The sequence below is a fragment of the Trematomus bernacchii genome, unplaced genomic scaffold (assembly GCF_902827165.1).
Source record: "Trematomus bernacchii unplaced genomic scaffold, fTreBer1.1, whole genome shotgun sequence".
Classification (NCBI taxonomy): Eukaryota; Metazoa; Chordata; class Actinopteri; order Perciformes; family Nototheniidae; genus Trematomus; species Trematomus bernacchii.
Genome location: NW_022987720.1, coordinates 3,209,775 through 3,235,395, shown reverse-complemented (window position 1 = coordinate 3,235,395; position 25,621 = coordinate 3,209,775). Strand labels below are relative to the sequence as shown.

The following is a 25,621-nucleotide window of genomic DNA, read 5'->3' as shown; positions in this document are numbered from 1 at the left end:
ACACAATACATGAAAACCGACATGATATATTACATGCACAATCATGGCATATGCATACTAAATGGAAAATATATATTCAACAATGACTGATTGCTGAATTCCTTCCAGTTACTTCTTGGTATAGTATGCATCTAAGTAGGTAGTGGAACATTTTACTTTAGTGTGTAGTTCATTGGTCCCAGGCAGGTATTTCTGTATTTTATGAAACAGGGTGACAGTAAATCGCAATATGAAAATCAATATGTCAGTTGCTAAACAATTTGACAGTTCATCATTGACTAATAATCAATATATAAAGACTAAACATATGCAATACAAAAATAAAAGGAGGACATTTGAATACACACTCTTCTTTAAAGTTTGAAACAATATAGATTTGATCAACTGTGCCTTCCTTTATCAAGATGTCAATGGTTACTGTTGCTACAACCATGTTACATTATTGCAATGTAGAGTAACACAAGTATGATTCCTGCCGGCTTTATTTTACAGGAGGTGCTGAGTCCACTGGCCGCGTTGCTAGTCTCACAGCTGACAGGTGTCTCCATCATATCCCTGACTGTGCCATGTGCGTTCACTGAGTAGTTGTGCTGTAAAAAAACAACCCAGATGGTTTAATATAGAAATAACTTTTTATGTTATTATACTTGGTGGAAGCAATGACAGACTGAGGAGGAAAACAACAATTCTTCAACAAAATGTATTTATGTTAACAAAGTAAAAAAAAAAGAAAATACCCTGTCAAACAATTCAGACTGTTACTTACTTTGTCATCGAAGGCATACTGCATTTGTGGGAGGTTCTTCATTAAACTTTCCTGCTCAGCAATCGTATTCTGGTCTGAAGTTTTGCTGTTCTCAGACATGCTGTAAGAAATGAGTGCACAGCTACTTCAAAACAGCATTATGAAATACATCTGATCGAAACAAATAGTTCAAGGATGTAAGCTGTTTTATAACCAGAACTATTATGTGAATCAGTGCATCAGGTCTTAGCTTATAGATAGATACTGTACCCTGTGTTTGGGTGGCTAACACATGAGGTGATGTTGATTGCAGGGTAGTAGTATAGGAAGGCCAGGCACATCTCGTCAGAAGATCCTAACCCCATCTGAGCGTGGAAAACATGAAACATGGCAGAGACATGAGTTTCTCTCTTTACAAGCAAATGGATTTCAAACAGTGCATGGTGCTATGACAGCCATGCACTCCAATAATTTAGATTTATGAGTTGTATTGTCTTCTGAGCAGTTTTTATTTTTCTTCAAAATTGTGATGTAATTTATTTGTAAAGAAAGGAACATTTCTTTTTTTGTTCATGTTAAGGTGCCCACTATAAGGTTTATAGTAACAGTTCCAAATAGATACATGAAATATAATACTTCTTATTTGTTTCAATACAAGTCTTTATGTTACTATGTTTTCCTTTATATGTCTCTGATGATACTGATTTAATTTAAAGCAGACTGTATCTGTATTTACGCACAATAGTGACATTGGTGCGATCGGAAGTATCGTAGGTGCACTCCACTGCAATCTCATCACCCTGTAGTGGGAGAACAGAAATGTGGCATCATACATCATCGTTTTTAACTTGAACAACTAATAACTTATTAAAAAATGGTCGTGCAACACATGGGCATCGCATCTGTGCATTAAGGCAAAAGAGACTTACCTGCTTCACGGTTGTGATGTGCCCCAAATTGACTGTCTGCTGCAACCCACAGTCATAGTCTTCATCCAAGGCCAAGAAGCCTGTCTGTGTTCCATTCCTAAAGTGTTCATATTTGTACAAGAAAACAATAGTAGAATGTATAATCTGCACCAAAACTTGATTTGATTTCAAAACACAACTACCCTAGATAATATTTTATAGAAACCAACAATTTGGTACTGTATTTGGTACTGTAAAAATAAATGTTTCTTTTTTTCTTAAACTTTAATATTAACTGACATAAAGCATATCCTTATCTCTCTTTCCTACCTGTAGTGGACAACTCTGATTTTCCTCCCAGCTAAGTGAGTGTGCAGCATCACGGCAAAGAATTGCAGTTCAGGCACAGGATTCAGAAGCTGAGGTTGGAAAGTAGACACTATTAGGGATACGTTCATAAACAAGCAAAAATAGTAAGTCTTTACTTGTCTCAGTTCCATGAAATCCATACTGAATAATTCCATACCTCTGAAAAGAGCGTGGTATTACACACGCCGTAGGTGGGAAATTCAGGGGCTTTTGGAGGGATATTGTAGGCCAAAGTTGTCCATGGGGAAACACCTGTGGTCATGATGCCCGCATCGTACTGCCGGAGCTGGGCGGTATAGTGCAGTCTCAGTCCTGAACTGTCTGTCCGACCTAAACAGAGAGAGGGAGACAGGATATAGACATGTTAAATCTTAGTATTGTTCAGTGAAACAACGATGTAAGTCAATATATATTCCTGGCATTTGATTTTTGTTTCATTATGCATGCAGTTTGTTTAAGTCCTGATGTAGAGTAAAACGCACATCCTGCGCTTCTAGTGATGTAACACACATAAGGGATGTTATGTTTATGCATGGGTTTTGTTGTTGTTGTGTTATTTCCTGTTTTGCTCCTTTTACCCCTCACTACTGTGGGTGTTTCTCAATCGCGAGTAAAGCTGCTTCAGAGCCACTATTTCAAGCATACTACGTCATCGAGTGCCGCCGAAGTACTGTTCCAATCTCCAGTATACCTGGAAATCTACCGAGCCCGGCGTACTCCGTTTGGAGAAATATCGAGTCTGCACATGAGTAGACTTCGCGGTCTTAAAATCCCCACAATGCTTTGCGCACGGACCAATTTCCCCAAATCTGTGGCGGAAGATGTAAGGCGGGGCCTCTCATATGACGCACACCTGCACACTTGCTAGCGTGTTCCACACTTTGTTTTCCGAATGCCAGGAAGTATTCTTGACTCGCTTTTGAAGCAAGATGCTCGGCAGACATGTGCTACCAAGCAAGCGTACTCGCGATTGAGAAACACCCTCTGTCTCTCCTTCTCTGCAGGGCTGGTGTGTGACAGGGGGCGTGGCTGGTATTCTCCTGGCTGCAGATGAGGCACACTTGTTCCCACTCAGATAATCACCTGCTCTTTAAGAGCCTGGCCCTCACCTCACTTCTCTGCCAGAGAATTAAATGCTGTTCAACGATCCAGAGTGCCTTTCTGCAGCCTTGAGTTTTGTTTTGTTTCTTTGCAGTTTTTGAGCTACTTTTCGAGTATAGCCTGGGACGTTTGCCAATGCTCAAGCTCCAGATCCTGCTCCTCCACCTCAAGCTGATCCGGAACGACAGCCCTGCAATCCTCGTGAGCCCTTTATCCCCACTCCCGTCAGGTATTCAGGAGATTTAGGGTCTTGTAGTCAGTTCTTGCACCAATGTAGTCTTGTGTTTGAGCAACAACCATTCACTTATTCCACTGATAGATCTAGGGTTGCTTTTATTATGAGCCTACTGAGTGATAAAGCAGCAGCATGGGCCCTTGCCATATCTAACAGCAACTCGCCTATCAGTCAGTCTCTGCCGTCTATTACTGCAGAGATGCGTAAGGTTTTTGATCATCCAGTGAGGGGGAAGGAGGCTGGTAAAAGACTCCTTTCACTCCACCAGGGTTCAGGCTCTGTTGCTAATTTTGCTATAGATTTCCGCATTCTTGCAGCTGAGAGCGGTTGGGATGACATGGCCTTGCTGGGAATTTTTTGTAAGGGGTTAAATGATGATTTAAAGGATGAACTAGCTGCCAGGGATGAAACTTCCTCCTTAGAGGAGTTGATTTCTTTAGCGACACGATTAGATAACCGCCTCCGCGAGAGGCGTAGGGAGAGATCAGGAAAGCATAGCTCCACCTCCCTTCCCCCTCAGTCCAAGTTTCCTAGACAGCCTGCGTTCCCTGGACCTTCTCTTCATCCTCCAGACTCCTGGCCTTCCAGTGCTTCGCCTGCTACCAAGGCCTCTCCCTTCCTCATGGAGGAACCCATGCAGCTGGGAAGGATGACGCTTACCCAATCAGAACGTCAACGCCGTCTTCATCAGAGACTCTGCTTCTACTGTGGCCAGGCTGGTCACTTCCGCGCCGGTTGTCCTACTCAGCCAAAAGACCTGGCTCATCAGCAACAGGGGGAGTACTGATGAGCCATACCTCTATCAACTCAGCCTCCTCCAACCGCATCCCAGTCAAAGGTACTATTTCTTGGTCTCAGGCCTCTTTTCCGCTTCAGGTCTTGATAGATTCTGGTGCGGATGACAATTTCATTGACTCTGACTTTGTGATGCAGTCTAAGCTCCCCTTTGAGCCTCTTCCTGAACCTAAAGATGTGTTTGCCTTAGACGGGAGACTCCTAGCCCAAGTCACCCACCGTACTGCTCCAGTTTCCCTCAAGCTCTCTGGTAACCATCACGAGATTATCTCCCTGTACCTTATCCCCTCACCCATGTCGCCACTCGTTTTAGGTTTTCCGTGGTTAAAGCTCCCTAACCCTCACATAGATTGGGCCAACTCGTCTATCGTTAACTGGAGTATATTCTGTCACTCACATTGCTTACACTCTGCTGTACCCCCCACAGTTACTAGGGCACCAGATTCCCCCAAACCCATTGATCTCACCTCTGTACCCCCTGAATATCACAACGTCAAGGAGGTTTTCAGCAAGGACCACGCACTATCCTTGCCACCTCACCGGCCCTACGACTGTGCCATAGATGTGCTCCCTGGCACCCCCTTTCCATCTAGTAAACTGTACAATCTCTCCAGGCCAGAAAGGGAGGCCATGGAGAGTTACATCTCTGACTCACTCACTGCTGGGCTCATTCGCCCCTCTTCATCTCCTATGGGCGCAGGTTTCTTTTTTGTGGACAAGAAGGATAAGACCCTACGCCCTTGCATAGACTACAGAGGTCTAAATGGGATCACAGTCAAGAACAAGTACCCCCTTCCACTCATTGACTCTGCTTTTGTCCCCCTCCATGAAGCCACAATCTTCACTAAGTTGGATCTTCGCAATGCATACCACTTGGTGAGAATAAAGGAGGGGGATGAGTGGAAGACTGCATTCAATACTCCTCTGGGACATTTTGAGTATTTGGTAATGCCTTTTGGGTTAACGAATGCACCAGGTGTTTTCCAAGCTATGATTAATGATGTCTTGCGTGACATGTTAAACAGGTTTGTTTTTGTGTACCTTGATGACATCCTGATCTTCTCTCGCACTCCTCAGGAGCATGTCCAGCATGTAAGGCTAGTACTACAGAGACTTCTTGAGATGTTGTTAAGGTTGAGAAGTGCGAGTTTCATGCCTCTTCTGTGAGTTTCCTGGGTTTTATCGTCGACAAAGGACAATTAAGGACTGACCCCGCCAAGGTCCAAGCAGTGACCGAGTGGCCCACTCCCTCTAACAGGAAGCAGTTGCAAAGGTTTCTGGGCTTTGCCAACTTTTATAGGAGGTTTATTCGGGACTATAGTAGGGTAGCAGTACCTCTGACTAAACTAACCTCTGTCAAGTTGCCTTCTGTGTGGTCTCCTGCAGCTGAGGCAGCTTTCGTAAAACTGAAATGTATGTTTTCCACTGCTCCTGTTCTCTCTCATTCTGATCCAGGGGTCCAGTTTGTGGTGGAGGTGGATGCCTCTGATTCTCGAGTGGGGGCAGTATTATCCCAGCGTTCCCCCTCAGACCAGAAGCTCCACGCTTGTGCGTTCTTCTCTCGCCGGCTGACCCCTGCTGAGAGGAACTACGACGTTGGTAATCAGGAGTTGCTGGCAGTGGTTCTGGCCCTTCAAGAATGGAGGCACTGGCTGGAGGTAGCCACCCATCCTTTTGTAGTATGGACTGACCATAAGAATTTGTCTTACCTTCGCTCTGCACGCAGGCTCAACTCGCGCCAGGCTCGGTGGGCTCTCTTCCTGGGACGGTTCAACTTTACCTTGACCTACCGGCCTGGCTCCAGGAATGTGAAGGCCGACGCCTTGTCCCGGCAGTTCGCCCCCCCAGTGGAGGATTCATCAGATGAAACAATTTTGCCATCTTCCTGTGTCGTGGGAGCTGCTAGATGGGAGATTGAAAGGGTGGTCCAGGAGGCCCAGGAGGACCATCCAGCGGCTCAGGATTGTCCACCAGACCGGCTGTTTGTTCCCCCCGATGCTAGATCTCCAGTGCTCCTGTGGGGACACGCGTCCAAAGTAGCCTGCCATCCAGGTTTTCTTCGGACCCTGGCCCTACTTCAACAACGCTTCTGGTGGCCCACTATGTCCGCAGACACAAAGGAGTACGTCTCAGCCTGTTCCGTCTGTGCCCGCAGCAAAGCTTCACATCAGGCCCCCGCTGGTCTTCTTCGCCCCCTTCCCATTCCCCACCGGCCCTGGTCCCATATTGCGGTGGATTTTGTGACTGGTCTCCCACCATCAGACGGAAACGACACTATTCTGACCATCGTTGACCGTTTTTCTAAGGCTGTGCACTTTGTCCCCCTGCCTAAACTACCTTCTGCCCTTGAGACTGCCACTCTTCTCACCCAGCATGTTTTTAGGCTGCATGGTATCCCTCAGGATATTGTATCAGACAGGGGTCCGCAGTTTTCCTCCCATGTATGGAGGGCTTTTTGCCAGGCATTGGGGGCGTTGTCGACAACCACCGGGCCTTCACTGTACGGCGGTTGCTGAACGTTCGAAGGCGGGGCCGTGGCTACCAGTACCTAGTGGATTGGGAGGGGTATGGGCCAGAGGAGCGACAATGGGTTTCTCGCTCATTTTGGACCCTGATCTCTTGAGAGACTTTTATGCCCGGTACCCGGATAAGCCTGGTAGGCCGCCAGGAGGCGTCCTTTGAGGGAGGGGTACTGTTATGTTTATGCATGGGTTTTGTTGTTGTGTTATTTCCTGTTTTGCTCCTTTTACCCCTCACTACTCTGTCTCTCCTTCTCTGCAGGGCTGGTGTGTGACAGGGGGCGTGGCTGGTATTCTCCTGGCTGCAGATGAGGCACACTTGTTCCCACTCAGATAATCACCTGCTCTTTAAGAGCCTGGCCCTCACCTCACTTCTCTGCCAGATAATTAAATGCTGTTCAACGATCCAGAGTGCCTTTCTGCAGCCTTGAGTTTTGTTTTGTTTCTTTGCAGTTTTTGAGCTACTTTTCGAGTATAGCCTGGGACGTTTCCCTCTGCTTTGTTTTTGGACCTTTCTGCAGCCAGCCAGCTCCCTGTTTTCAGTACCTGCCTTGGCCTATTATTTATTAAACACCTTGAGCTTAACTTGTGTCTGTCTCTGCTTTGGGGTCCAAGAATCCATACGTCACAGTTGACCTACAGAACACATCTTGTCTTTTCCAAATGGGGTGTCACCCAAACACACAATGTTATGAGAAAAGGCAGGCAGCATATTTATATTTGTGTCCAATAGTCAGCAAATGACAAATAATTAAACATTTTTTTCTTATTAGTGCCAAATCATGCCTTTGTGGATATGATGTCGACTGCATTAGACATTATATCAAACTTTACAAAAACATTGTTGAGAAAAACATTTTTACATTTTCACTCAGTCTTTACAGATAGACAGAGTGAAAATGATCTACTGTACTGTACCCGCTTCTTTTCTTGCGTTATTGTAGTGGATTTCCAGTCTATACATTGTATCACTGTCCACACCTCCAATCGGAATACCAACATTTTCTGGAAGCTCAAATACCTGAGGGTTTCAGGAAAACAACGTGAAACACTGACATGGATATGCACAGAAAAATAAAGACAATACATTTGAAGCATTCATAGAGAGACCCTTGATACTTTCTCACCCCTCCTCCCACGGCCCATGCAGCCACCACCCCAAAGCAGGTATCTCCCATGTAGCACGGCCTATCGCCCTCCTCCGTCACAAAGGAGGGGCAGCGGTACAGCAGCATGTGATGCACGATGTCAATCTGCTCGATCACAGGTTCAATCTGAGGAAGAGTCAGAAGATTAAGAGAGCAGCAAATGAAGGATGAAATATGTATAAAGACCATGATGGTTGTAGTCCATTTTGTTTTGGGTGAAGGACTAGTCATGTTTCCCATTGTTAGAGATGAATAAAAGACACTTGCTTATATTATCAATTTAGTATTTTCATTGTAACTACGTAAGACTTGTTTTGCTATTGAACTTTAATCCAAACAAAACCTGACAGTTGATGGGTGTGATGACAAAAAGAAGGGATGATTACCATATATATATGATGTTTTGTAGTTAAGTTCAACTTCATGTTCTTGCAGTAGTAGTAGGTACGGTAAGCCGGGACAGTGATCTGATAAAACAATAAAGTAAAAAGGTAAGATAGATAGATAGATAGATAGATGGATGATTACTTGAAAGGGCAATACAAATAATTAAGAAAATCCACAAATGTTCCCACAAGTAAGCATTGTGTATCATTGTCATCACATTTCTAAATTATTCGTACATTGTCCATTGTGGCGCTGAGGAAGTTGGTTGAGGTCGTCCTGGGCATATATTCCAGCAGGTTGAGCTCCTTTGTGCCTCTATTGTCCCTGTGGTATTTTATTTCGTCTGTTAATCCGTAGGCGTAAATCAGTTTAATAGGTTGAGCCTATAAAAGAGAGAACAGTCTTAGTCAACAAATATGATACGCTACAAAAGAAAGCAACATAAAAGGGGTTTAATTCAGTGGAAAACCTTATACATTTACCAACATAATTACCTTTTTTTTTAATTGAAATTACAGGCAAGATCGATGTTGTGACCTTGTATTTAACAAGGATATGTCAGCACATACAACAAGGTTTATCACCAAAGTTGTGTAGTACTTTCAACGCAAAACAAAATCTTGAGCTCCTTTTTCTTTTGTTGCCATTGTCTTCATATCTAAAAACACCCAATTCAATGCTTCTTCAAGTTGTTGACGAAGATTCAGGTGAACCTAACAAAAGAAATCCTATGGCACAGGTAACATGGATACTAGCATCCTAGAAACCTGAGCTTTAAGCTCCAATGTGTAAAACGACAATCAAAGGCTAAGTTATAGTAACAATGAGCTGGAGAGTAATGCAGCATGTGTTGTTCCCATGGAAAGAGCAGCATTTGCGATGGGGTACCTCAAAATTCTTACATCTTTTGCACTTTATAAAGTTTTAACTGGGCTGACCTTTTTCGGACATTTCCAATCTCATAATTTTTTCAGTGTTATTTGGAAATATACCCTGACAAATATCTCCAAATCCTGATAATGGAAATTCACCACGGTCAACTTGTGTTGTGAGTTTACTATATCCCAACCCCGTAGCCAATACTAAATACCACACATGCAGAATATATTTACTGTAAGATGAAAGACAAAATATCCGAATGTACTTACAGTAATAAGGAAGTCCTCCTTATCACACGACTGAATGGACCTCCGAAAGGACATGATGGTTTGGCCATCTTTTTCATTCATAGAGAGGAGAGTGTAGCTTTGCTGCTCGTCCACCAAGGGCTCAAACCTTCCCAATGCATGTCGATCCTAATGGACAAAAAATGCACAACTTTCACACAGCAGAAAGATATTATGTTGTGCTTGCTGTCCAACACATATTTTGCCTGTAATACGTATGAAAAGAAAAACAACCTTCACATGTTAATATCTATGACTTACTGTGAAGTAACTTCCATCGGGCCCAACTCCCCCTATGACCATGTCTGCCCCCTTCATGCCTCCATTCGGACTAAATCCAAAGCCCACCCAACCTGTTGTGTTGACCTCCAGCTTGAATGTGATGTTTCCTTTCAGGTTATCAAAGCCCCACATTAGGCAGACCATATGTTTTTCATCCAGGTACTCCATGAAGGGCATGGTGGGGTCCGCAGCCCATGCTCCTTTTGTCCAAGCCGAGAACAGGTAGAGGAAAGGAAGCAGAGAATGCATGATGTCTCTGTGAAGTTGGAAATCTTCAAACTGAGCTCACAGTCTGTGTAGAGCTGCCAAAATCCCCTCTTACCCTACTCCTCCTCCTCCGACACACCTGCGCTGCTAGATGAACTCAAGTGATACGGGAAAAAAATGCTCTGTCATTTTGCATTTGCCCTTGTGAACAAAAATGACACGTTGGCTCTGACCTTTTTCTGGTTGTTGGGCTATATATTTATTTTTGTATAGTTTATTCTCAGTGTCAAATCTGCAAGTTGATTGTATTTCATGTCAGAGGTTGGGAAATCATTAGCCTGGAAGCCAAGTCTTTGCAAAAATGACACACTCATATCCTTCTGTGTCTCTCAACGGGCTGTGGTCAGGTGGGCAGCAGACCTTACCTACTTATTGCATCCCCTCTAAGCTCCTCAACCCGTTCCACCGGTTCTTACACATGGAGACGAATGAGACCACTCAGGTGTTTGAAATATGAGGAGGTGACTAGGAAGTAGCAGGAATGAAAGTTATACCTTAACTTATTTTGGCCAGAGACAAGGTTACACACCAGCGGACACTCCAGGTGAGTCATTGTTAAATTTCAATTGCTTTTATACCCCTAACTGAAAGCTCAACTGCTTCAGTTATTACTGTATACATTAGACTGTATATATAAGACATTAACATGTAAATTGCTTACAAGGCTGCAACTTGAAATGTAAAAGCTGTTGGCCTTTATTTATTTTCATCAACTTTCGTCTCGTCAAAACACTTTGTGCATCAACTCAAAAATGTCTATTCTATGGCATTCAAACCTTTTTGCACCTGCAATTTTCTAAACAATCGAGCCTTTTTTTGTTCTGCAGTATACAGCAAAGAGATATAAACATGTGTGCTGGAGTGCTGCACTGAATAAACAGAAAATATCATCACTGCTTTTGTTGCTTTGTCTTTCAATGTGAAGTCCAACACTTTGAACAGTATAGATGCATGTACAAAAGGCTATGTGGGCCTTTCTGATCCTGACCACAGTGAAGTCATTGGGAGACCCTGCTTGAAATGTAATAGCACATTGAGGCCAGCAGAGGCCGACTGCAGCACAATAAATTAGTTCAGGGTCCCTCCCTTTCAGCCTGTGAGCCAGCTGTGATCAACAACAATGTCAGAAAACTCACTAGTTGCTGTTTTAAGATTACAAAAATACCACTGGGACCATTTCTTGGACTCAGAAAAAAATCAATTTAACCTAATGTAGTCAGAAAGTATGAACATTGTTGAAATATCTTGGAAAATAAAATATGAACTAATAAAAGAAGGACTGTGTAAAGAAATTATAATTAATTGTTTTAAGTAAAACATTTAGCTGGAATCATTTGGCTATAGTTATAGGCTAATTAATGACAATATTAAAATAATAATAATTATTATTATTATAATAAACAATAGGTCCTATTCATTTGTGTTATTCTTATTTTTTAAGTTGATTTTTTGTGGTTTTAACATCAACCATTTTCAATGCATATTATTTAGTTATGGTGTTTTCTTTATTAGCCTACTTATCTGTATTTTATTTCTGGTTGTATTTTCTATTTGAAAACTAAATGTATACATGTCTTGGAGGGCCATGTCGGAGCGACCCTACCTTTCCGGTTTCTCTCGGTGCTGCAGGTCACTCCCTCCGCACTGTCAGCAGCTCTGTGCGCGCTTCAAACTTGAAGCTACACTAACTGGTGCTTTCCTTCCGCCTTTTCAAGGATTTTTGAGTTTTTAATCAACAAACAGTTTTTAGTAATGTGTTGAAGTCTGTGTTGCGGCGCATATTCACCGGGAGGAAATACCGTTTCGTCTCCTTTAGTTGAAAAGCAGCGGGGGGAAATGTCCAGCTGAGGATTGGAAAACCTGAAAACCGCAGGGCCTGTTTTGTAATGATTGATCAATGCTTCGACAATGGCGCTTAAGGTACGTCTGACAACTTTTCTGGGCTGTTTAAACGTCAACCCGGGTGTATTGTCTGCCTAAGCTTCCCCTGACAGCTGTATTTTTGCGAATAATGCGGGCTGTGTGGACTTGTTGAAGCACAGAGTTGTAGTTTCTCGCATTGGGTTTACAGTGTACACTTCACTCGATAAGCTACAAAGAGTCAATACTTTGGTTAAGTATCGTGTAATGAACACTTACGACACATCTGTATGCAGTAAATGTGATACAAATGTTTCTGCTATACTACATGGAAAATGTGCCTCATTAAAGAAAGTGTCTTGTGACATTTTACTACCTTTCCAGTGCGGGTCATTTCTTGCCCCGTGGAATGCTGGGAAATGTTGTCTTTAGAGTCTGTATGGCTACGTTAATTCAGTGCAGTATTCAGTGATATTTGATCTTCTTTACCATTAATTGCATTGTATTAAACATAATAAACATATTTCTGTTATTGCTGTTATAATACAGTAAATCGGTGGGTGGGTCTGAGATTACAACTTTGTGTTTGTGCTACTAGATTCCTACCAACTAAACATAAGCATCCCACTACAAACAAAACATTTAAATTAAATAAAGAAAAATACGAGTCTAGTCTCCAGGATCTATAAAAACAATCTTTCGAAAACTTAACAGATTCACCCAAAATGTCTATATTCAAAACTACAGTTTGTGTATGTGAACTACAGTGTAGACTAGAGGTAGTAGGGACCGACAAAAAAATCAAATGAGAGGGGTTACTTAAAAATCAGCTAAGATGCGGAAAAACCAAGTCATATTTAGAATACTATGCACAGTTTTACCCCCCACTGTTGCATGTATGTTTTGATTTGTGACCCCCCCCAAAAAAAGGCGAAAGGGCAGATGAGATGTAGGTCAGTGTGAGAAGAACTTCAGGCTGATGTGTTAACTGAAGGTAATGTGATGGTTCTGACCTTGTTTTTGGCTCATACTGGTGTTAAGAATTATCATAACATGCCTAGAAAAACTTGTTTGGCATGTTTCCCTGCCCTAATTTAACTGCAAGAGTTAATATCCAGAGGGTGGCATAAGGTGTGTTTGTGTGTACATGAAAATATATGTTCATCAATTATTATTAAGTATTGTATGTTTTTTCTTGATTGTGTTCAGGCACAAGTTTTATATGACTTCTCTGCTGAGGTCGGAAACAACGAGTTGACGGTGAAAGAAGGAGAGACCCTCACTATCACTAACAAGGTAGAATGCCTCAAACTTCCTTCTGGTTTTTAGCTGTCATTTTTATTTGTATTCAGCTTGTTTGAATGACGTTTCTGTTTTGCAGTCATCATTTAGAATTCTTACTTTTTTATTGATGTAGTGTACATTATTTCATCAGATTATAAAGAATGGATCTGCTGTGCTGACACGAAGAGAATAAAACGTTTTTTTAATTAAAAAAGTTAAAATAGTGACTGAAAGTACATTTGCTAATCTTTTTATTTCTTTGTGAGTTTAAGGGTTTTTTTCGACCTAAAAGTGTAGTTTAGCTATGATAGCTTTGCGTGATGCCACCTCAGCATTTGTATGTTCATGTGATCCTGTAATATTCAAAACCAACAATCCTATAAAGGCCCATCTCACATGATCTCCGATTGTAAATAAACGTGTCACAAGCGCGTTTAGAGGAAGGACAAAAAGAGAGGGAGTAAACATGATGTCATTACAGCCAGCCGACAACAGTTCAAAGGTCACACACTGTGTGCTGACCTGCATAGTTTTCTAATCAAAGTCGGTCTTTGCCAATCAGAAACTACTGTATCAGGAAACAGACTGTTTTTTCTCTTCTCTAAATAAACTGATTGTGGAGGAATTTATCCTGGGAGCTTAAGTGTACAGTATGTACAGATACTCGTTCAGTTCACCAGGTAATTGTCAGTACTGTAACATGTAATGGCCAGCCTTATTTCCTTAAATGCAATACAATATAAGAGAAAATTACAACGTTTTTCTGTAGAAATGTTCTTTCTACAGGGTTTCTGCATGCATTTCAAATACTTCATACACTATGACTAAGTATTTCTGTGGCAACAGATCAAACATAGTAACACATTACTCGTAGAAATGTGTCCTTACATCAAACTGAATGAGTCTAGCTATAAATGAAGCTTTCTCTGGATGATTCATATATCAAAACGGGGTTGGCTTTCACATTTTGTCTTCTGCTATCACCAATCTTTCCCAGTAGTGTGATCTTTTGTTTGCATGTGATTCAAAAACATACCATCTTCTGTCTGCTCTAGGTCTGTTTTGCTAACACGCTGTTTTTTGGCCTGACTCTATTTCAGAATATTGGAGGCGGCTGGATTGAAGCACAGAACTCCAGAGGGGAGGTTGGACTGGTGCCTGAAGACTACATCGAGGTAAGATACACACTTAGTGTACTATGTGTTCTTTCTTTATCAAAGTAAAAACAAGGATTTAACAGCACACCCTATCATGTAACTGTTAGATATCTGTGGTGCTGGACTGTAAACAGTTGGCTGTCTCTTGTGCAAACCCAAAATCACAACAGGATATGCCTCCTTCAGGGTTTTGCTGATTAGGGGGTTTGTGTTTGTGTGTCCACTGACTCTGAGCTCATCATGGGGATGTGATTCATGCTGAAGACATTCAAAAAGAGACACAGAGGGTAGGGCTGCTCGATTATGGCAAAAATCATAATCTCGATTATTTGGGTCAATAATTGATATCACGATTATTAAAAACGATTATCCATTTACTTTGAAAACATCAATCTATTGGAGAATTTGTTTTTGAACAGTATGTTTTTAACAGTTGATTACCCTGAACTTTAAGTATAATTCAACTGAAAAACCAATAAAAAAAAAAGTAATAAAAAAAAAAAAAAAAAAAAAGTAATAATAATAATACAAAAATAATCGTTTTATTGCGATTACGTTGTTTTCGTAATCGTTGCAAGCCATAATCGTAATTGCGATTAAAATACGATTAATTGAGCAGCCCTAACAGAGGGTTTAAAAAGTAAAGTCTGTGACATTTCTTAAAGAGTTTTGCCTCACTGAAACATCTAACAATGTACTATGTGTGTCTGCCACAGATTTTATCTGTCCGCTTTACTGAGCATACACGCTCATGTGGATGTGTGTGCTTGTCTGACCTTAAATGACTTCTCCAGCTGCTCCCAGACTGTTCATAAAAACACTCTGATCACAATTGCACTTGTTGTTTATGTTTCATCTAAGGTCACAGTCTGTTTCTCTAGAAGAACAATTCATTTCACTGCTCTCTACTGGTCTACTGGCAGATGTCGATGTGTATGTTTAAGTATCAACAGCCATTGCTATCATGACACATTTTGGATAAAGCCCAGTTTGCAAACCCAGGGAATGCCAATGAGACGGGATCACATAACCACTGAAGAATGTACCTTTAAAAGTCGTTAAATCGCTATGGAATATCTTGATGTGTTTTCCTAAAGGGACTGTTCACTCTCCCTTCTCACTTTTCTTTTTTAAATGTGTAGTTTGGTGGTAAGGCAGTACCGTCGTTCCCAGCAGCAGTACCGTCGTTCCCAGCAGCAGGACCTCCAGCACCTACTCCAAATGTTGGGGTTGTTACTCAAGACCTGTCCATCTTTGATTCCTACGCTCCCACAGCAGCACCTGCACAAAACCAGGTAATGCTATGTTTCTATTGGGCTATTTTCTGACCTGTATTTAGAGTTGTAGATTAAGATACAGCCATAACTTCCCTAATTTCAGCCACCATCAGTAGAGAAGTTAACGTAAATACCTTTTTACATCGATAATACCTCAACGATCACCTGCCTATTTGTCCGCTCAATCAATATATGTGTATGTGATGATGTTGAAGAAAAGCAGAAGTGAGTGATGACAGAGTTTTGCTGATATCCGTGCAGCTTGTGAGAACCCCAGAGATGCAGAAGTGAGAGCAGCTGCTGTGGAAGATATTCATCGTTGTGGTACATGTCATTTATAACTCAGTTTTAGCTCTAGTGAAAAACTGTGGAACTAGTGAAATGTGTTTTTTAACAGGCAGGAAGTTCCACTACTGTGAGCGTACTGCTGGGTCAGTAGAAATTTGGGCACAGTAAGGGGTTGAGTCAAGGCAGGAAATGTGTCAGCCATTATCCCTCATGCTCTCCCTCTCTCACCCTAACTCACACATCCACATCCAGCATCACGTTAACCCATCCCATGCCGAGTGTAACCCTTCCCTGCTGGCGCTTTGTGATGATGTCACCTTCTTTTCCCCTCAAGGTGGATGCTGGGGTCTTAGGTCCCCAGCCGGACACCCCCGACACCCCAGTTTCCCCCTACCTTTCGTCCCCTGATGAGGTAACCGCCTCATCGTAGGGGTGGTGGAAAAAAAACCTTTACCCCCCAAGCCCCCTTCCTGTCTGATACCCCCCCCCCCCCCCCACTCATACTGCCTGCATAAGCATGATCTCATACTCTCCGTGCACCTTGCTCCACAGTGCACACTCACGCCACCAATCGATCTCCACGCCCTTTATATTATTACCTTTGAGTCAATTATGAATCAGCACTACAGGGAATCTCAAAGCCTAAAGATCAGAGTCAGTGATCTTCGTATCTCACATATAATTGACGAATCACACAGATGAATCATAAGAGCACAACACAAACATTTCCTCCAGATGATCATGAAAAATCGTAAAAATATTCTCTACAATGTGATATATTTGTGTACAGTAAAGGTGCTGCTGAATCTGAAAAGTGCTGTGTTCTTCTGTGCTCATTTGTCATTGCAGCATTTTTTTGGTGAAAATAATGGTTGATTATTTACAGTATTTTTCTGTATGTCTGTGTGCATGATGTCTTTCTTTTTTAAGTGACTTTGCACTATTTCTGTGTTCAGACAGCTTAGTAGTTTGTTAGCATTAACCTACAAAGGGCACACATAAATGTTTGCATGCCTGTGCACACAAGTTCTCATAGTGGTTCACAATATGGCGGCACCGCAAGCATGGCATGCAGTTGCATTTTCATCTTGTAAGCGCTGTTCAAACTAATGTGTGTGAGGACTTGAGAGTGGAAGTGTGTATGCATATTCAACATCGTAAGTGAGTTTCTTTTTTCAAGTATGCAGCTTTTTGCCTTTAGAGTTTCTGCACGTGTTCAACAGAATATACAAAGTCATAAAATGTTCCCTGTTAGAGGCCAGATTGCATCAGGTGTTTGAAAAAGCATGTTGTTTAAATACTTCTGTCAGCGTCTCATTAAACAGACTCTAAACTTGCCCGGACCCTCCTCTGTGTTCGCTTCCCCCTCTCCCTCTCCCTCTCCATGCTTGTCATTCTTTCGTTCCTCACATTTTCTCTCTCCGTCTCTTGCAGGCGAGTAACGGTAATGATCCCTGGTCGGTGTGGAACGCGGACCCCTCGGGGGGCTCCAACAATAACTGGGCGGCCAATCCAGAGGGCACCCAGACTGGGAAGAGCCCTGCAGAGCCTTGGGGCAACACACCACAGGGCCACCCTCAGGCGTACCAGGGCCCAGGTAAGAACAGCTTTCAGTTGAAAACCATGATTAGCCGGATGTCAAAAACACAACACGTGTCAGCAGAGGAAAGCCACTGCCCATTAGCTTGTGCTATTTTATAAATGTTAACTTTCATTCTTGTGGTTGGGATTACATTAACTACTCGGCATTGCTATTTAAAACCTCAATGATAATTTCAAGAAATGAAGACGATGCTGCTTCTGCTTTCTTCTCTGTTGATCTGTGTTTACTCCCTAATGTTTAACAGGATTATTTTAATGTATTTTGATCTAGGTTTTATAAGGTAACAGCCATAATGATCTGGAAATTGTGGTGCTAAAACTTCGATTTGAGCTCTTTATTGTGATTGCATGCATGGGAAGGTCACACTTAGCTTTATTGTCTTGTTAAACAAAAAAGTTTATGGTTACTTTTATTTTAAACTGTAGTTCTGGGAAAAGAATATATGGCTGTAGTCAATATGGTTGTTACAGAAAGCCAAGACGTACTGCTGACTTAAATTCATCAAATAATAATTAAAACTCTTAATAATAAGAAAGCTTGTGTTGTACTGCACTACAGCACAGTTAGATTATGTAGCTTGTGAATCGTTTTGTACAGGACTATGTACACCTTATGTATGTTTTAAGATTTTTGGTCCCATAGTTTCCCAGAGATGTGGTAATACTGTATGTCTTTGTTTGGGGGGAAATCAAAGAGATCCTATAGTTAATATTTGAGAACAGTGAGATTATCTGCAACTATAACATGTGTCTTTTTTGTAAAACAGAAGATGTTTTCAAATGTGCTTGGGGCTTTGCTTTTTATGTTAACTAGGAAGATTATAAAAACCCATGGGGAAGTAAACGTCAAGTTGTCGTGGCAAATGATTCTTAAAATCAACTTCTCTAAAGTGCAATATAAATTATATATATTCAGGACAGTACTGTTTTCTGTACTTCAACTCAACCCAATACTAAGAGAAATACTTGAGAATGTACAGATAACATTCTGATATAAAACTCCAGGTAGTTCCATCCAGTATATATTATTAAAATGCAAACATTTCATCCAGCTCTTTACAGATTTAAAGTGACTTTAACTCCCAGACATGTTTCTGCTCAGTCGCCTGCCTCCGGCCACTCCCTTCACAGAGACACACGTGGACAGAGAAACCAAATCATGACTCTGTTATTGCCAGACTATGGAAAAGTTAACCTCACTCCTGACTCAGAAGGACAGATTACTTGACAAGTTTTTTGTCCGTTTTCAATTTTTTATTTTCCACTTGTTATTGTAGAAATAGAACTGACTGGTGGAATAAATTACAAGAAGAAATAACAGGCTTTTTTCTTCCTTTCTTTCTCGCCAAAGACATCTACCCATATCCTTACCTTATCGATTACACAGGTATCCCGTGCATCGCCTGCTGGAAGCTTTTCTTTTTATTTGTGTGTGGACTGGTAAAAAGTGCTCATGAAGAGAATTTCCAGCAAATAGTTGATAATGATTTGAATCCCTAAAAGGCATGTGTGTGTGAGGCATCAATTTGTACTTTGATATTAACACTTTATTAACCTTATTGTGATTTTGGAAAGTGTCAGCTGTGACTTGAGGAGTGTGACTAGGTTACAGTATGTTGCTCTTCTGATACATGTGGTAAAACTTTTAGAATTTTTCAGACTTTTGTTGTGATTGCTATTTTTACGATTGGTTTCATAATGTCTCACAGCATGTCTGCACTACCAAAAACAGAGAACAGTAACGGAAGATAGGATAAAGTTGTTAAAAGGAGGTTTAAAGCTTAGGTCAGTGTACATGCTTACAGTTTAGCTTGTGATGCATGTTATTAAATCACAAACATTACGTGTGTCTGATAGCTTTTAGTTGAGTGCTGCATGCCTCTGAGCTAGTGAAACTGCATTCATAGCCTCTGGAAAAATATCTTTGTAATTTTTTTTAATGTTCAAGACCACAGAGATACGATAAGCTGAGTATTCAGGAAATGAAATAAGAAACCCATATCACATTAATATATTCTACATCTAGATAACATTAAGCAGACTCATTCTGCAGCGTGTCATTTTCTCTCTACCCAACACAACAGTGATTTTAAGAATTTGACTAATAAACTGGATGGAACATTTTAATGTCCATTCCTGCTAGTTTTAATTGTTATAATAGGGCGAAAGCTATTTTCTTCTATTACAAATGGCTATTCATCTTCCCCTGAAGCTTCTAATACTCAGTTAGCTTCTTGTATATTTACATGTTGTACAGTAGGGTTATTGAATTTGTATTGTGTGTGCCTAAAACACAACCAACGTGTGCGTGTATCTGCCCTCAGGAGCGGAGTTTGATGAGTGGGACGATGAGTGGGATGACAAGTCCACCACAGGATACCCCGAGTCAGAATCTGGAGACGGCGGAGCGATGCAGAGAGGAGGAGTGCATGCGTCTTCAATGAAAATATCCCTCAACAAGTAAGACTCAATAGGCAGTAAGACACAAGGCTTTAGATTCCTGAGCTCTCTGAAACATGTATTGAAGCAGCAAAACAGTGTCGTCATGGTGAATATTCAAACTTTCCTTTCTCTTTGAGCAGGTTTCCTGGCTTCTCCAAGAATGGCCCAGAGCTCTACCTCCTGTGCAAGCAGCTCGCTAAGAGCAAAGAGAGGCTGCCAATCTATGTAGGTTACCTAAAAGCCATATGCTGTATCTTAACACATGAAAAGCACAATTTGTTTCATTAGTCTCATAGCTTGGAATTCAGTTTTTTCCAGTGTGAATGTATGTTTGACTGCCATTAGATGAAGAGTCGCAGGTATCTAGACCTTTTGTTTTCTGCTCAGGTTGGTGAAGTGGGTCCGGTGTGGTCTTACCCAGACACTCAGCTAGACTGCGTGGTGGCTGATCCCAAGAAAGGTTCAAAATTGTACGGGCTCAAGAGCTACATCGAGTACCAAATCATACCCAATGTAAGTATCCAGTATAATCTAATGATTGTTTTTACATATTCAGTGAAATAAGCTGGATAAATATGGTTAATATAATGAAAAAAGTTACGTTTATACGCCAACCAGTGTCTTAAACTCTATGTTATTGGTTTGCAGACCACAAACCGAACTGTCAATCACAGATACAAGCACTTTGATTGGCTGTATGAGAGGCTGCTGGACAAATTTGGGTCAGCTATCCCCATCCCCTCTTTACCAGACAAGCAGGTGACAGGTAAGAGACACTGGGACTGAGACCAAGAGTAAAATTGCTTACGACAACATAAGTAAATAATGTTTATCTTTTCTCCCCTCTATTCCAGGGCGGTTTGAGGAAGAGTTCATTAAGATGCGTATGGAGCGGTTGCAGGGCTGGATGACCAGGATGTGCAGGCACCCGGTCGTTTCCTGCAGTGATGTGTTCCAGACTTTCCTCACCTACAAGGACGAGAAGGTATGCTTTTGCTCCTCCATTTCTCAAAAGATCTGTACCTCTAAGATTGTATTATTGAAGGATTTAAAGGCCCTACTTTGAAATTCTTGAAACTCAAAGTGGGGATTCTATTTTTTGCTTAAAGGTCACCTATTATGCAAAATCCACTTTTTCATGTATTTTATATATAAACATGTGTCCCCTCTGTGTGAAGAGATTCTGAAAGTTTCAGGGAAAAAGATTCTCTCTCTTTTTGTCCTGATCCATTTATATAAAAACCTGTCTGAAAATGAGCTGATCAGATATTGGCCACTTTGTGATGTCATAATGTTTTTTTTGGCTTGTGTAACCATTAGCCAATAACCAACCAAGATACCCCCCCCCCCATCACCTGAATCTCCTCCTAGAGCACCATTGTGTTCTTTTTAACCAAATATCTTGGCGTGCTCCTTATTTTCATCTAAAGTAACAGACAGAGAATCAGCACTTTTGAAACAGGGCTGAAACAGAGGGGATTATGGGATGCTGCAATGCATGATCTGTTTGGTGTTTGGAGTCAAACACTTCGGAGACATGTTTTGTATATATCCGAGAACTATAATATATTGATGAAAAAGAGTATAATAGGGGACCTTTAATTAAAATGAGGAATTCTTTGGTACAGGACTGGAAAACAGGGAAAAGAAAAGCAGAGAAGGATGAGACGGTAGGAGTGATGATCTTCTCCACGATAGAGCCGGAAGGTGCGGACCTGGATCCTACTGAAGTGTGAGTTAAAATCAAACTTTAAAACCACTGTAAATAGTAAAATAAACGCACTGAATAAGCACTGACATTAAGTGTGCCCCCCCGTCCACAGGGAGCAGAAATGTGAGCAGTTCAGCAGGTTCACCAAAGCGATGGATGACGGGGTAAAGGAGATCCTCACAGTGGGCAACGAGCACTGGAAGAGATGTACAGGCCGTACGTAAACACTGCACTGAAGCTAAATAAATGTTTTACGATACACAGGCCAAACATTCAATTTGTCCTTTAATTGCTGTTTATATTAACAATGGATCATTGTGTTGAGTATTTTGTGAACTCGAGACATAATTCCTTCACACTGTCGTTTATTTCCCTCCACAGCTTTGCCGAAAGAGTACCAGAGAATCGGCAAAGCCTTCCAAAACCTCTCATCTGTTTTCATCAGCAGTGGATACCAAGGTACTGCAATAAATACCAATACAACTACTTTCAATGAGAACCCAAAAAATGGAATCATCACAATGGTAGAAGCAAAATGAGATACTGTTTACTATGCAGGAAGTCCTGGCAGGGAAGTAACAAATTGGCACACGGATGCTATTAGGAAACACGGCGATGACATTTTAACATTTTAACCCCTTCAGGCGAGTCGACCCTGACTGACGCCATGACGGCAGCGGGCAAGACATACGAAGAGATAGCTCAGATGGTAGCAGAGCAGGTACGTAGTACTATTATTAGAAATCTTGTGTTTCCTTTGCCTGTCTTGCATAATATATTCCACTTGTTTCCCTTCAGGAAAGGCTTCTCTTTCCTCAAAGGTCTTAGAGTTCCCTTTCTGCGTCTTTCTCAACTACATTGTTTTGTGTTAACTCTATCAATAACCATAATATCTCGCAATGTCTGAACATTTCCTGCTTGCGGTCAGTGTTTACTTCCTGTTTGTGGCGTTTTAATGGCCCCTTTAACCTAGCGTCCTGTTCTTAAATACCTGTATTTGTAAGGGAAGAAGCCAAGGGCAAATTCATATCTAGTGTTTCCTAAATCTAGTTCCTACACTATTTGTGGCTTTCAGACTGTTCTATGTAGTCTGATTGGTGTGTGATCAAATCAAACTTGGGACTTTTTGATAACCATGCAGCTTTGAGAGGGAGGAATCATCTGGTAAGCTCATGCTGCTTCGGACTCTTTTTGTCAGATCTGCTGTAGAATTATTGTAGTTTAGCTAGTAGACTTTGATAATCTGGACTGTGATAGAGATGTGTAAAACAATGCTGTGTAACTGTTGCTTTAATTCTGCACACAGCATTTACTTGATCAATTCTGGAAAAAGGCAATAAAGTAGTTGTTAAACCGTATTACCATATGAAAGAAATGTGGATATTTTAGCTAAATATTTGTGTTCTTGTAAGGAGAATCTGCTCTATTCTAAACTTGACTTTTGTTTTAGGCAAGAGGCCGATTTGTTAAATTTAAACATTTGGGAAGTTGCTCCTTTGACATGTCTTCCTGTTTTTTCTTATCACTTTCAGGGCTTTATGTTATTTCCTGTTTTTGATTTATGGTTACATTCATCTTTTTTTTGTCTCTTTCTTTGCTCCCGTCACAGCCCAAGAAAGACCTCCACTTTGTCATGGAGACCAACAATGAATATAAAGGTCTTCTTGGATGCTTCCCGGACACAATCGGAGTCCATAAGGTAAGCTGGGAAAAAGTCACATAAGGATCATTAGAACAAAAACAAATATATATTTAGACAGGAGCCAGTTGCACCACCATGAGGAAAAAGTAATAGATATTTTTACAGAATAGACCATTTCATATTTTGTTTGCCTCCTAAACTGTTATACGAGGAAGTGATGTTAAAGCTTATGATGCTTCAGTGACTTCCTGTTTACATTTTTTACTGCTTTTGATTGTACAACCGTACAGAAGAGGAACTTATATACACACTATGAAGGTGTCTTAGGTAAGGCTAATTCTAACCTGTGCAACTTTATTTGCTACACCCCTCATTTAGAAAGCAGTTTATTAGCTAAAAGCTCAATAAGTACTTGAAACATTTGTAACGGATTTTTAAATATCTGGTGAAACCCAGTCCAGAAAATACCAGTGCAGTGAACATGCAAAACTTATATTTTACTTCTCTTTTAATTTCTTAAGCTAGTAAGTTTAATGGTCTTTTGTCTTCTTACAATGTCTCTGAAGACTCTTAGATTGTGTTTATTTGTTTGATTCTTACAGGCAGCCATAGACAAAGTGAAGGAGGGCGACAAGCTGGTGGCCACCAGTAAGATCACCCCTCAGGACAAAGTGACCATGGCTAAGCGCGTCAGCACCATGTCGTACGCATTACAAGGTAACACGCTCACTCAGAATCACTGAAGCGCTGGAGGTTATTCTCACAGGTATCTGACATCTGGTTTCCCCCCGTGTCTCCCACAGCTGAGATGAACCACTTCCATAGCAACCGTATCTATGACTACAACAGGGTCATGCAGTTGTACTTGGAAGAGCAAGTCAAGTTTTACGAGACGGTAAAGCATTTTAATCGTCCATCTAACAGAGTAAATTGGAGTCTGTAACAGTTTTTGTTGCCTTATCACTTGGGGTGTAGCTGCCGGCCTTTTGTATTCACGCTAGTTTTTTTCTTCTTTTGAATCCACAGATTGCTGCAAAGCTGAGAGAAGCACACGGTCAGTTCACTACCATGTGAGAGCCTTCAGTCTCAAAGAAAGAAGAGTTAAACCAGCTCAACATCCAAAATATCCTTGCTTACACGGCATACTTTTCCCTACTGTTAATTTAAATGTCACTTCTTTCTTTTCTCTCACTCTTACCTCATCTCTTGCTTTACTGCTCTTGCCAACCGTCCCTGCTCATGGTGTTACATTCGCCAGAGCCCTCAGATGTAAATGGACCGTTGATGAGCATGTGCAGCAGCTGACACTTATTTTAGGGCCTGCATTGATAGCAGAATAAGACACACTTGTTACACACACACTTTCCTTTGTCCAGGCCTGCAGCTTGTTATACAGGAAAGTAAAAGTGCTACATTGATTTGAGTTTCTCTAATCTGAAGTTTTGTAAAGCTTTAGGTGCCAACATGCCTGTGCTCACAGTTGATTTTAAATCAATACTATGCCATTTTCCATGTTATTAGTGGTAAAGGATAAGATATCCACTTGTTTCCTATACAGAAAAAAAAGCCATCCTTTCTGAAAGCAGCATTGCCAATGAATCAGAGATTTACTGTCTTTTTCCCCCCCGGTATTTTAATATGTTTTGCCTCTAAATAGTACCGTTAAGATTTGAAAAAGTCAGTACATCTTTGGTGAAAGCAGTGGAGCTTTTTTATGAATCCTAGTCTTGTAAGAGTTGTCAAAGCCCAGAGTGTGTGTCCTCTGTATGTCCACTGCTGGCACTCCCTAGCCCCCTTTCATCCTGCACTTCCTCAAAAGCTAACAGGAAGCTCCACCCCCTTCCTGTCTTGACCACGTGCCTTGCCCCTTTTGAGGGAAATAGAAATGGTTGACTTGGCTGCCGCCCCCCCCCCAGCCTGCGTACCATGACTCTGCAGTTTACATTTCAGGAGAGAAGACAAAATGTAGGATGTTGATACGTAAGTTGGGGTTCATGATTGAAAGCGTTTAAAGGACATTAACCTCCCTCTTTCTCGCTCCATGTTCTTCTGAAGAATATTGTCCGTGACCATTTTATGGTGTTTTATATGAAGGTGTAGCAGCAATGTTAGCTGTAAGAATCTGTACTATAAGTAGAGTTTGGGGCGAAGCCATGGATTATGTCTTGTTTGCAGTTTTGCTTTTGTTTTCACCACCCAGTTTGCAATCAGTCTCTAATCATGTTCACGCTTTGTTTTCTTATCACTTGATACCTGAAAAATATACATATATATATATAAATATATTCTATATCTGACCTATCAGGTGCTTCTTGTCATTGAGATACTATTTTATGTATAGGAGTATTTGCAATACTGTGTAACTCGGAGAGGAGCAGAAATTCTGTTTGATTTATTAAACAATGATTTGTACTCATTGGGAGTTTCTTTGTGTGT

General features: G+C 41.3%; 2 protein-coding genes across 5 annotated transcripts; one reads left to right on the top strand and one right to left on the bottom strand.

Annotated features, from left to right (window-relative positions):
- Positions 1–151: 151 nt before the first annotated feature.
- moxd1l (monooxygenase, DBH-like 1, like) lies at positions 152–9,904 on the bottom strand. Its single transcript, XM_034143991.1, has 13 exons — positions 9,635–9,904; positions 9,356–9,502; positions 8,444–8,590; positions 8,207–8,287; positions 7,800–7,946; positions 7,591–7,693; positions 2,180–2,352; positions 1,984–2,072; positions 1,675–1,771; positions 1,486–1,545; positions 1,016–1,110; positions 767–866; positions 152–590 (listed from the first exon to the last, which is right to left on the bottom strand). Exons 1-13 carry the CDS (start codon positions 9,902–9,904, stop codon positions 435–437), a joined length of 1,665 nt encoding a protein of 554 aa, XP_033999882.1. The 3' UTR covers positions 152–434.
- A 1,640-nt stretch (positions 9,905–11,544) lies between these two features.
- On the top strand, positions 11,545–25,602 carry snx9b (sorting nexin 9b). Of its 4 annotated transcripts, none has more exons than XM_034143987.1 (19): positions 11,545–11,842; positions 12,992–13,078; positions 14,167–14,241; positions 15,366–15,518; positions 16,123–16,200; positions 17,223–17,385; positions 19,715–19,850; positions 19,970–20,057; positions 20,220–20,345; positions 20,481–20,598; positions 20,687–20,817; positions 21,461–21,564; positions 21,656–21,759; positions 21,925–22,002; positions 22,188–22,264; positions 23,153–23,242; positions 23,788–23,902; positions 23,989–24,080; positions 24,212–25,602. In XM_034143987.1, the coding sequence occupies exons 1-19, from the start codon at positions 11,831–11,833 to the stop codon at positions 24,257–24,259; spliced, it is 1,875 nt and encodes a 624-aa protein (XP_033999878.1). In that variant the 5' UTR covers positions 11,545–11,830; the 3' UTR covers positions 24,260–25,602. The 4 variants fall into 4 exon arrangements, with proteins under 4 accessions (XP_033999878.1, XP_033999879.1, XP_033999880.1 ...); XM_034143988.1 differs by having other exon boundaries at positions 11,546–11,842; positions 19,973–20,057; XM_034143989.1 differs by lacking the exon at positions 16,123–16,200 and having other exon boundaries at positions 11,546–11,842.
- Positions 25,603–25,621: the final 19 nt, after the last annotated feature.